This window comes from Sparus aurata, chromosome 4 (assembly GCF_900880675.1).
Source record: "Sparus aurata chromosome 4, fSpaAur1.1, whole genome shotgun sequence".
Taxonomy (NCBI): Eukaryota; Metazoa; Chordata; class Actinopteri; order Spariformes; family Sparidae; genus Sparus; species Sparus aurata.
The window spans coordinates 16,443,658-16,456,871 of record NC_044190.1 but is presented as its reverse complement, the minus strand read 5'-3'; the positions used below and the strand labels follow the sequence as shown (position 1 = coordinate 16,456,871).

Here is a 13,214-nt window from a genome sequence, read left to right as displayed (position 1 = left end):
GCAGTTGTGTGTGTGTGTGTGTTTGTGTCCGTACACATCTCTTCAGTGCCTTGACCGAGCTAATTTTAAGACCAAAGTAAATCGAGGCTTCCTTTGTCCCCTCTCTTTCAGGTTATGACTTCTGCGCGGAGGGACTCATTTGTGGGGAAAACTCTGAGTGTAAAAACCGGAATACTAAAGCAGAATGTGAATGCAAGAGCGGCTATGCCTCCGTCCATGGGGATTCTACTTACTGTGAAGGTAGGACTATACTTTACCCAGCTCAGGCTGAGCTGTGGCTCATGTGACCAACTCATTATATCTATGAACCTGGGGTGTTGAAAGCTGGATGGGTGGCAGTATGTCAGCGGTTGAGTCACTGCTCTCTTTTAGGAACATGTGTTTTCCACAGCCCGGGGTTTGTAATGAGCAGATATTATCCAGCTGAGTAAATGACATGATGATGAAAGGCCATAAAATGGGATTGGGGTTGTTGCACTGTGGTCAGCTGTGATTTATCGTGGCATTGACAATCTGACAAAGCACAGGGATTTGTGAATTTTATGAAAAGGGCAAGATATTTGAAACACTGATGGAGTGATTTGTCTGTTTTGTAAAAATCTTGCTCGTCCTTTGGCTTAGGGGTTAAGGGTTGGATTCAGATTGGACAGCTACTTTTATAAAAATGACCCAGCGACCTTTGGCTAAAGGACTATTGCATGATTTGTATGTTTTGTATAAATTGGACATATCTTTCCCCTCCTAGCATTTCCCTTTAGTATTGCTGTGCAACAACAACATTAGCAGAATAGCTACAACCGCCTGCCTACTGTCCAAAGTATAAAAACAACTGTAAGAATGCTAGGTCGACCCAGGAACCCTGATCTCAGTGCTGTGTAATGGCTGAGAATTATACCGGGTTGTGTGAAAAAGCTGGCAGGTTTTGTGACCAGCTCTGAACTGTCTCGACTGTAATTGGAAACACATATCAATGGGGGAACATACTTTGATTCAACACCAGAGTGCTCTCTATTGAGTCAACGCCTCTCCGTCCACTCTTGTTTTACCTCAGTTTCTATCACACTTCACCTCCTTTGCATGGGTTTTTGTCCTTTTGCAGTGTAGAGTCTCCACAGGTATTCCACCGTTACCTGGGGATTGCGACTGGTGAAAACGATGCCTCTTTCTTGTTTGGTTGCAGAATGGGAGACCAAGAACCAATCTATTGTATTTATCTTTCTTTCTCAAAAGCCATGACTATGACATAACTAAGAATGAGACCAACTCAGTGCCCAGAGTGATGAATTACCCTTTTGAGTCAAACTCGGTTTGATCTAAACTTCAGTTGATGCTGAAAAGCTCCTGCTAGTTTGGGAATTGAAACTAGCTTGCAGAGTGTAAAGTACACGCTTGTCATCTCAGAGTGCAATTTGATTCTTAAACTAGAGTACCTATTGTTTCCAGTTTCTTCTGCTTTACCTGTTTTCCATGAAGACATATCATCGGATTGTTCGACAGCAAATAGTCATTCATCAATTGAGTGATCACCAAGAGTGTCAGGGTGCTTCCAGCTCAACAAATTCCCCAGTCTGTGGGTTCTGAAGGCCAAGAGCACTTATGATGGAGCTAATGGCCTTATTTGATTAAGAGGCTTGGGAGCAGCAGTTGGTGGATTGAAGGATTTGCTCGATGCTCGATGCAGTTGTCTTTGGGTCAGAGCCACAGCAGACTAAATTCGCTAAACACGCAGAGAGATGGGTAGCCACAAGCCCTCCAGTCTGTCTGCCTCTGTTTGATCTGCATGGTAAAGAGGTTTACCCAGAGCTCCACTCCAATCCACGACAGTCCCACACCATATGAGTGAGAGCTGGGAAATGCTGATTGTTAGATCAGCTATGTAAATCGTGCAGCCACGGCTCTATTGGCTATGGCGGCATTATCCGTGTTTGGGAGTTCCTCCCTAAAGGCAGCTCAAACTTCCATTGTAAATGGATTAGCTGGATTCCTGCTGTACAGTACGGTGATACTTGACATGGCTTCACCCTCACCTCCATCTTAAAATTGGCTTAGGATAACATGTCTTAGACAGCAGACTGGAGCAATCACAACTCTTTTTTTGTTGTTTTACTTGTGTTATGAACAGAGCTCGGCAGTCTGACGGGTTGTCAGTGACGTCCTAATAGATGTTTTACAGAACAAATTAATTTCTCCTCTTGTACTTTTATAAACAGGAGATTGTGTCTCTGGGCTGCCATTAACTGTGACTATTACCTCCTCATAAATGTTTTAATGAGCAGGCAAATGATTGGAGATGAGATTATTTACTCGTAATCAGAGGGCTGTTTGAGGAGGTACCAGGGGATTTGAACAGAGCCCGGCCTTAGCCGTCTGTATTGCATTCAGTCGAACTTGTGGTCCCATTATTATTCCTCCCTCTCTTCAAACTGAACATGATATTTTTCTCAATGGGACTTTTGGCTGGGACATTGGCCTCAAGTGTCAAAACTTTGGATTAATGCAGTATTTTTTTGAAAGGTTGCTCTGATCTTTTTCTTCGCATTTAAACATGCGCAGGACCGTGTGTTATACATAAATATATAACTCTCTGAACCCCAGGCGAATATAGCCCAGTTTTTCACTCTTTGTTTTTGTGGATAATGCAAACAGCGAGAGTAAAGTTGCTTTTTCAAGGTCAACGAGTTAGCTGCAGGCTTCACCTGGACCCAGTTTTGCTTCATTAAAGCCCCTGTACAGACTTTTCATTTAGTGTTGATTTTGGCGGCCCCGCTGGACGAAAGCGGTAGTGTTTTGCCGGAATGAAGACTGCATTTCCCATGAGCTCTAGCGCCCACTGTCCTGAAGACGTTTGTCTGGCTGGCGCGTGTAGATTTGTTTTGGAAACGTCGGAAAGACGACGGGACTTGCTTTGAAAACTTTTTTTTTTTTTTTTTTTAGCAGCTATCTGCAGCGTGCAGATGGATGAGGTAATGTGTCTATTTGTATTTCTACTTAATATAATATGCCGCCGGTGAAACAAAGTAATGCTGCTGTTGCACTGCAATTTCCCAGCTATATATATTAACATTATCCACGGTGCTACAGAGCTAGCGTTACAGCAAAGTCACAGTGATTGTGATGGATGTTTTGTTCTAAGTAAGAAACTGAATCATTTATAATGACAGAGGATATTACCGATGCATCGTTGCAGGTCGGCTGGGCTGAAGCATACACACAGCTGAAATGGATGCGTGATCTAAGACGTCTGTTGTCGTTTTCACGAGTGTAGTATCTAGAGCTAATCTAGTGGTAACGTTAGCCAGCTTTGTTGTAACAACATAAATTCATGTATTGCTGTAAACTACGTCCCGCATTACATTTCATAAATTAATAGAATTTACAAACCTGTCTAGGAGGAATCGGGCGAATTCTGGATCCGACCCTCCCTTCAAGCCCCGCAACTCTCTCCATCTCTGGAAGGAATCGCCGATGTTTATCCGTGTTTTAGCCCTAGCTCGATCGGATTCCCTCTTGGCCTTTCGTTGGTCTTCGGTTCGAATTCTTTTTCTTTTCTTTGTCTCATTATTAGCCATGACAAAAGTTTTAGCTCGGTTAGCACTGGCTAGCGTAGCAACAAAACAGCTATGCCGTATCCTGAGTGTCGTCAGTTCCGGTCTGACTGCCGTAAATCGTTTCGTCAGTGGTCCGACCCGATCAATGCCTTTCAGAGGTATAGAATTAGACTACTTAGAAAAAGCGTATCTTCACGCTGATGGGCTCATTTGCTGTTGTAGGTAACAGAGACACATCAGCAGAAACCAGAGACTTTTCTATATCCAGTTAAAAACTCCGTACAGGGGCTTTAAGTTGTTTACATTAGGGCAAAATCTGCACAACAGAAAGTCATGCTGGGACATGCAAGCGTCTCCTGTGTGCAGTTTAACCGGTGATGTTAAAAAAAAAAAAGGATTTTTTTTTTTACATGTTACTGGATTACTCTAAACTGGAAATGTACTTTTTACTGAAGGTTTCTCCACAGCTGAGCAGAGACAGCTCACTGAAAAGATGAAGCTGAGTTGATTCTGGGAGTCTGTGAGAGATATCTGTGTGTTCCAGTTTGACTGATTTATGACACTGAGAAGATGGGCTGGCATTTTGGATGAAAGATGCTTTCTCCTGGCACTAAAAGTAAATGAAGCTGCAGCAGATTGTGTCTGTGTGCTGCGGCATGTATGATGCAGGCCTGGTTTCTGCACCTCGCAGGAGAATGTGGTGAATGTGTAAATATTTAAAGCCATCTGCCTAATCTCGGAGAAAGCGGAAATGTGCCTGCATATGCAGATGATGCCCACATGTAGAAACACAAGCATAGGGACACACTAATTATAGTTAGTGCCTCACGAGCCTGCCCACTAAGGACTGTGTATTTACTCCATTAAAGCTGTATTAACGCGTATGTGCAGACATCTTTTCTAGATTTAAGCAGGGATCCAAAGAGTTCTGCAATACTTCACTTTAGGGGAAGACATGTGTTCTGGCGACCTTATTTTCCTCTGAGAACAGCTTGTTTATTCAGCTATTTAAAATGGTTATATTTTGTTTAGATGAATATGGTAAATATTTCAAAGTGCCCCTTTAGATATACTAAAAGTGGGGTTTGGGTAAAGAAAATCTAAAGGCTACAAAATAAATTGCATTAAACGTCAAAGCGGTGGTTCAACATTAACATCAAGAGCACCGATATCAAAACCAACAATAAAATCCATTTCTATAGATGCCACTAACTAACTGATAACTGAACAATTACAACTAAGCCGTGGCCACCCTCAGTATTCATACTATAAATGACCAGAAAAGAGGAAGACTCTGACTATCAAATTAAAATAACTTCCAGTAAATATATTGTAATAACACAGATTATTAAGCCACATAAACTAAATAGCTTGATTGCATTGTTGCACATTTTTTTATTACTTTGTACAGAGCCAGTGAACGTACACATTGAAGACGTTCATTTTCCAGAATGTCAGCTGACTGATGCTTCACCTCTGTGGACGTGGAGCTCTTCTGTCCAGCAGCTTCTGATCAGTGTTTTAGGACTTTTTGCAGGACTTCTGTTTTCACACTTTCTGTTTTGCATCTTGAAATGCAGCAAAGTGCAACTCAAAAAGCGTAGATAAGGAAAAGTAAAAGTAGACAAGTACGCAAATAAACATCTTTGGTGCAGTCACAAGAGTAAATTACTGGATTTAAGGGAGGACTGGAGTTGGCGGCGTTGCCCTGCACTCTGGATGTCAAGGCAGTTTCTCTTCCCTGTGTGTGCACATACAGTACACGTGTCCACTCCACCAAGTCGACTCACTCATCTGGCATCGTGACAAGAAACAGCGTTCTGTCATCTGACAGAGCAGACCATCCATTTAGCCCCACGGGGACTAACAATTAGCCAATCAGTGCCACAGGCAGGAGTAACGGCGTTGTTAAACTGCTGTGAGTGTTGGCAAGCTGTGCGGCTGGACAAAGACGGAGTTATAACAATGGCGACCACTCTAGACAGGATAGACGCTATTTTACATACATTGCCTGACATCATAGTTTCTTTTTACTCCACTCTGCTCCACTTTTAAAACTGTAGCATGTCGGCCTAGCCCACGTCAGTATCGGCTTAAAATAATCTTCATTCAGCTGGATACATTGGTCTCTTGTGATTGGTCGGGTAAAATTGATCCCCCACCCTTATTTAGTTATTTGTTGTTGTGTTCCCCTAAGTTTTAAAGCCAATGTGAAACAAGAAGCATCTGTTCCTTGTGATCAAAGGTGTAAATCCTGTGAGACGGGAATACTGTAAATTCTAAATTCTACACTGGAGGTAAAACACTGATTATTATTCATTAAAAGCACAGACAACATCGGTTGCGCCCCTCTTTACAGCTCAGCGTGTCACATCGAATGAGGCTGCTCCATTCAGCACAATGTGCTTTTTCAGCCTGTGCTAATGGGCTGATCATAGGTTTATTATCCTCAAAGGCTCTTGCTTATTTAGTCAGCGATATTCTGACAGTCCCAGCACATTAAACGTGTTCCACCTCAGCTGCAGAGGACACAGATATTAACACCGTTTCCTGTTCCTTTACTGACAGCTTGTTAACGTGATGTTTGCAATATAGCTCCAAATAAAGAAGGTTCTGTACCTAGTGATGTTGACAACAGCCGCATCAGCTGAGGACAAACAACGTGATTTACTGTTCCCTTGCTGAGAGCTGCAGGGACCTTTCTCCCAAATGGGCAGTTTTTACCACAGAGGTTGCTGTGTGTATCCTTTTTCCACGCCGGGTGAAATCCCGGCATGGGTCTAATATTGAGCCACAGTGCACTTAGATAGTGCACATCTTTCTTTCATTGCATATATTCTCAGCTTTGCACAGACCTTCTACCTCAATGTACCCGAATGATCTCCGTCTCTGCGGGAAGATATTTCTTCTTTTTTCTCTCTTTTTTTTTTCCTCCAGCATCTCAAGTGCCTCTTCTGTGCACTTCCCTCTTCTCTGCGTTTCGAATTAAAGGCACCATCACCGCGGCGCGTCCTTGGAAATGTTTATGGGTGAGCACATTAGGGAGAAGTCAGAGCAGTTAGTAAGATGCCTCGACGTCGAGTCAAATATTTTCACATATGCAGAGTTGAAGCTTATTTCCATAGTAATGGTCTCGGGGGGTTGTTGTGGAGAATCCTCCTGCTGTTAAGAACCCTCATAGGTCACTCTGCCCACATTAATGGCAGCATTAGCTCCTGGTGTGCCCTTTAAGTCTTCCAGAGCTCTTATGTGCAAGTCAAACGCTGACTTGTCCTCGCTTTAACAAACAGCATAAAGGTGTGTTTGTGTCACAGCCGTGTGTTGCTTGGTCCTGATTAACATGCATTCCAACAAATGTGTTATGACTTCCTCTCTTCATGATGCCGTCAATCACCGGCAAGGGCTGAATTCTTCAGTTTTATTTGGTCCACACTCCACAGTGTTTTCCCTTTCTTCTATGGGTAATAAGATTAGAGCCCAGTGTGAAGTCGGCACATGAAACCTAACAGGGCTATTTCTGTTTGTTCAGCTCGCTTTCATTTAGCTCCGGAGCAGATGAACTCCCCGGGTTGGTCGGACGGACACTCTGATGTGTCCCCTTAGCTAACAGGCTCTGGGGAGTTACTTTATGATGTCCCTGATCTCCAGTCAATCTCTGCTGACTCCACAGCAGCTTTCAGCTCTTCTTCTCCTCTGTGCCCTCTCTGTCTCTCTAGCCTTCACCACGCACTGATAATGTGCCGTGACTCTGGTGCTTATAGCATCACAGTTGCTGCGACTAGAGGCGCTGGAACAAACTCCAGACACCTCTGTTCATGTGTTGCCATACCCTGGCAGATTTAAGGTGGTGTGAGAAGCAATTAATGAGGTGTTCACATTGCCTATTTTAGGTCTCATGATGAGCTTCATTAAGGCGGAAATCAAAAGAATGATGGTGTTATTAAAGAAATAAACCATGACAAGGTCAGTTCACTCATCTTGTGCAGCTGCAGCATTTTCAAGGAAAAGTTCTGTCTTCTTTACAGTAATGGTATTTCTTTGACAACATTATGTTGCATTGGATTTATCTTAAAAACTCGATCTGGAGGGCAGTGGCATCTGTTGAAAATAAGTATAGTGCAATCACTTTAGCTGGGTCACTATCTATGCAGTGTTTTCCATAAAATCTACAGACTGTGTGTGGGTTTGTAGTTTTTTTAGTAGTGTTCTCATCCATTTTGCACTCAGTGGTTGCAAAAGGCAGACAAAAGTGCAAAAATCACCTTGGCTGTTGACGACACAAAGTGTTAATGTAAATGTGACAACGATTTTCAAATAAAAGTAACTATCGCAAAATAATAGAGTTTCTCAAACAAAAAAGTCTGCCACTTAATAATAGTTATTTGATTAATACACGAGCTCCCACCTTTCTTTGTTTCAGTGTTCTTGGAGAGAAAACTGTGCCCTTAGCATTTTAATGAAACCCAAAAATGTTATTCGCAGTAATGATTTCATCTTGCTTATTGTATAAAGATTAATCTTTATCTTTATGAGTTCACAAAGCAAATGTGACTTTGCCTGTTTAAAGGCATGCTGTTACACAAGAACTAGTATTTTTTTTGTCAGAGCCTTGGAAGACACTCTGTGTGTAAATGTTTGCCGATCCTACTTTGTTGATCATGCAGCTTTTTCTAAACTTATCTTGGTTTTGAATGTGACAACCATGATCGCCACTTTTAAGACTTCTTTTCTTTTCAGATCCACAGTAGCTCAAAAACAGATTGGATGTATTATAACTAAGACCAGTGGGTACCTTGAACGGCCTTTTGACAACCTGATACATGATGATGATTTCATGATGATTATAGACGTCAGTTTGAACTTTGAGATGTTGTACCTGCTCCGCTGTAATAGAAATGAAAGGACTTTTCTCTCAAAAGAACTTTGTTAAGAAAAGTTCAGTATAAACATGTATTTCCAGACTGTGGTCCCTGCAACACTTGACTGTACAGATCTGAATTTAATAGAGATAATTTCTTCAGTTAAATGCCATTCAAGTTAGAACCCTTAATAGCAAGGTCTAGCATTAATTTTTCTTTGTTGTTTGCACCACTTAAACTTCAACTATAAACTTCATTAACCTCCATTGTATTGGGACGGTGTCAGAAATCTCAGATGGAAATCTAAAAACCTCGGGACATCAGCTGAGAGATTTGCGAGAAGTGACCCTTTAAATGTCATTGTTGAGGTTGTCCTTTGAGTTATTCTGAATTCCCTCCTGGAGGCTTTGGTTGCTGGTTCAGTAAATGCTTCCCATGTAGTGTGTCCTCGTGTTTTGATCCCTGTTTGCTGAGATGTTCAGCTGATAACATTGTATCCGTCTCCCACACACCCGAGAGGATTTAGGAAGTCATTTGTGGGGGATTTTACCCATCTTGTCTCTCCGTGTCGCTGAGGCAAATAGAGGTTCTGTTATCGTATGTTTGCAGATGAGCTGGGCATTTGGCTTCTGGGTGGCACTGGCCAATACACTAACTGACGGACTGTCACGGACTGCAGCTACAAACAGACATGTACAGACAGATCCCTGGGAGTGCAAACCTGCAGGAATCATATCCGCAGAGGTTGGAAGGGAGCTAATCAATGGCAGCGCCTGCCTGCAGAGCTTCCAGTGTGGGATTGAAGGCGTGTGTAAGTGAGTGTGCGTTTGTGTGTGGTGTGTGTAGCTGTCCTGGGGTTTCAGATAAGCTCAGGAAAACATGATGCTTCTCCAGACGGAGTGCAGCACCTGCCCTTACGCTATTGCTAATCCGCTAAAGCTAACAGCCTCTGCTTACTTTTCCCTGCTGAGTCTGGTCACACATAAAAACACAGGGAGCCAGAGAAACATGCAAGCACACATGTATAATGTGTCTCGAAGGTTTTTACTCACCCCGCATCACAGACCACTTCATTTTCAAGTCATTGCTAATAATGTTCTCAATGCAGCGCTGATGAGAATTAATGAGATGTGCGGTAAGAGGCGTAATGCAAAGAAAGTGGCCTATTGATTGGAGCAGTTTAGATGATCCTCCTTTGTTCCTGTTCAGCCTGTGATGATTGGAGAAGTGGTCTCCGTCTGTCTTTTGTGGCATTGGCAAGTGCCGCTGGCTGAATTGGCTCCCACTCTGTGACATTAAAGAGTAATTGGCTGTGTTTGTACTTCTGCGAATCAATCAGGTTCTCTGTGGGAACCCCTACCTCGGCCTTGTTAAAACAAGGATGTAATGACAGGGAACAAAAGAGCCGCGGCGTCATTACTTCTCAGACCTGTACGCTGTAGAGAGAGGGATTCTGAAGTGGGGTTAGCCAAGGAGGGAGATATAAAAAGGATGACAGACAGGCAGGAGGTAAGGCAGATAAAGACAGGGATAGGTTTAAAGGCAGCAGAGAAAGCTTCTGCCAACATCCTGCTGTAAGCTGTGCCCTTCGTAAAAGTTTGCTGGTTTGGTATTTGTCTCCTCAGACGAAACACATGTCGGGCACTAAACTAAAACAGTCCTAGACATTCTCGGCAGCACCAGCTGTTAATATGCTGGACGGCAGGAAAATACCTGTAGTTAAAAAAGAGATAAAACTCCTGTGTCTTATGACTTGAGGCTCTGGGATAGTCAGTCTCCTCCTGTACAGAAAGTCTTGTAGAGAATGCCTTTTAAAGAATTTAATCTTAAACGGTTCTTTGACAATTGTCACAGTGTGTGTATATAACTTTTTGGCATCCATTCAGTATTATTACTTACATTCAGTATAATTCAATATATTTCACAAACGTGTCACTGTTTTCGTAAGTACACATAAATCTTTGATGAGAAGATAAGACATAAGGCTACAGCTAGCAGCCAGTTAGCATTGCTTGGCACAAAGACTGGATACAAGACCTAGTCTGACTCCTAGTCATCAGGCAAACAGTGAAGACTCATGGAAACACATAACTTTAGTTTTTAAAACAAACAATTAGAGTTAAAGAGGTGCTGGTAGGCAGATTTTGTTAACATTCATGTGTTTCCCAGTGATTTCAGTATCTGTGCTAAGCTAAGCCAATTTACCCGATTAAGTGTGAGAATAAGTTAGTCCTATACGGTTTTTAAGGAGGAGTTCTGCTTTCAATGTCTACAATTGTGACATCATTACAACCCGGGATGAACTGTCACAGGACTCAAATGGACACAGAATATGCCCAGTCTCTCTTTGGGACTGGACCCCGACCAAAATCTCACCAGCTGATCGACAGGTCAAGGGGTATTTGCCTGCCAAATACTACCTAAATCTAGCCAGAAGCTTAATAGTTTGATTCTCCATCTCACAAGATAAATCTTAGCTGGAAAAGAGAAACAGCAGCACTTGCCCTCATTACAAGTGCCCAAGTGCAATTGAGCAAGGCCCCTAAGTGCCAAACGGCTTTGTGAGTGTCGAACAGGGACTTCTTCAAAAAGAGAACCCTGTTCACAGCAAAATTAACTGGAAAATAGGCTAATTCAAGTTTATTAGACCTTGTACACCTGTTCACGACTTCCATCGGAACATTGTGCTCACCAAGCTAATTGTTGAGATCTAGGAGGTAGCAACATTGCTAAAAAAAACTCTCAGGTTAGCCAAACCTTGACTTACCCTGATAGCGCAGCCAAAATTAAGCATTTCAATTGGTGAGTGGAATGTTATGCCAAGTGACAGTAACAATTTCCAAAATAGGATCCCAGTTGAAATAAACCGAATAATCCTTTAGGTAAAGGTTACAGGAAACCATCTTGCCTGTTAACAAACAAGCAGACAGACGGTCCAGGGTAAAAATAGCAATAAAAGCCCTCTTTTCACTGCACAGACAGAGATAATGAAAGAGAGGAAAGTGTTGGAAAGTACAAGTGGTGCTGCAAGCCAAGCGCTGTCCATGGTGCTGAAACTCTGAGAGTGCGAGGAGAGCTTCTCTGCGAGCAGCGGGTGGATTGACTCGGCCCACTGTGTCACACTGGCAGAGGTCTGCTGGAGTCACACTGGGGGAGCACTCTGGTAAAAGGTCAGTGAGCGACCTGTAATGAATTACAGTCATTTCACTGAATGACAGTGAAGAGCGCGCGCGTGTGTGTGTGTGTGTGTACTGCTGCTCCTCTGAGTCTCTCCTCTGCCTCCCTGTCCCACTTCTCAAACTCTCTTCTGGGTGGCATCCATCTCTGCCATCTGCACTACACTGACTGCATGTGTTCCAACACAGCTAACGCTGTCCTTGGCTTCGCGCCCTTTCCATCGCCTCCCATTCCTCATATGGTTATTTATCCCTGCTTATTCCCATTCAATTTCATGACCAATTCCGAGCTGTGGGGGATTGGGATGGTAATCCTCGAGCCAGCGGGCTTGCTGGCTTGCAGCTCTGCATCGTCTACAGGGCTAAAGTGTTCAAATTTTCGTTGGAATTGAGCCTGAAAGCTCCCATGCAAGCCGCAAAAACGTATTTGCTCGAAGTAGCCTAATGGGAATGAAGGCAGATTACCCAAAGGCCTGTTTGTTTCATGAGCATGGGTTGGTGTTTTACTCAAAGATCTTTAAACACAATTTGCTATTCTCTCTTCTCATATTAACTATAGCGTGATATGTTATCAGATTGCCAAAGTGAGCTTCAGCTTTTCAATTAAAAAACACTTTCTCCATCACACAGTAAAGAAGGCTTTCCCCCTACTTCTTGTATCTCATTTCTTGCTGTTGAGACAGAGTCCTAGTTAATTAAGGCAGAGATGATATCGCTACTGTAATCTTTCTTTTAGACACATTTCAATAAACCATTGACTGACAAATCCTTATTTAAGCGGTCGTATTGTTTTCATAAAACTGAGGGCTCAGCTACTAAACTTATCCCACAGCAACATGCTATCTGGAAATGTCCTTTCCAATGCAGGGACACACTGAAAGCAAACCCAGCACTATTCAGTGGTAAAATCTATCTGCAGTTGAGAGCGTTTCTTTCAACACCCCTGCTGGGTTTTTTTACCGTAACACACCATCAATTAAACATCCAACCAATTCAGTTGCCACCTCTCTTGAAGGACGTGGCCCACTGAGGCGTGTAACCTTTGGAGGACTAAAGGAAAGTGGACTGGTCTTGGACTTTCTTCACAAATGAGACAATCTAGCCTCACACTAAAAGTTTGCAGATTCCTGAGTGGTTTAAAACTAAACTCCAAAACTGTGACATCAACAGGTTGATCTCACTCTCAATTTGTCTAATTCAGCAAACTATGCAGGTAAAGCGTATATATATATATATATATATATATATATATATATATATATATATATATATATATATATATGTGTGTATACATATACACATCTAAACATTGTTTTACAGTCACAGTGCTGTTAGTTTCAGGCAAAATAAAACTTGGTTCGGGTTACAAAAAAGATCATACTTGGGGATAATATAACTGACGTAAGTTAGGTAAGTCAAGTTACTCACATCACATCAACGTGATGTAACTTACCAAACATAACGCACTTGACATCAGTTTTGTCCTGAACATACGTTCACCCACTTACATTATGTGGATTGAAAGCAAATCTCTTTTGACTCTTGGTCACAAAAAGGACATGGATTAATTGGAGGGAACATCCTGTAAATCAAGACCTTCCATCTATCCCTGCAACCCCCTGAGTCAAATG

At 42.5% G+C, this 13,214-nt stretch overlaps 1 protein-coding gene across 1 annotated transcript in view; it reads left to right on the top strand.

The window, feature by feature from the left end:
- The window catches only part of LOC115580439 (protein kinase C-binding protein NELL1), a 283,933-nt gene that overhangs the window by 111,877 nt on the left and 158,842 nt on the right, over window positions 1-13,214 (top strand). Inside the window, exon 12 of the mRNA XM_030414756.1 lies at window positions 112-240. Coding sequence (XP_030270616.1) covers window positions 112-240 — 129 coding nt within the window. The remainder of the gene's footprint in view (window positions 1-111; window positions 241-13,214) is intronic.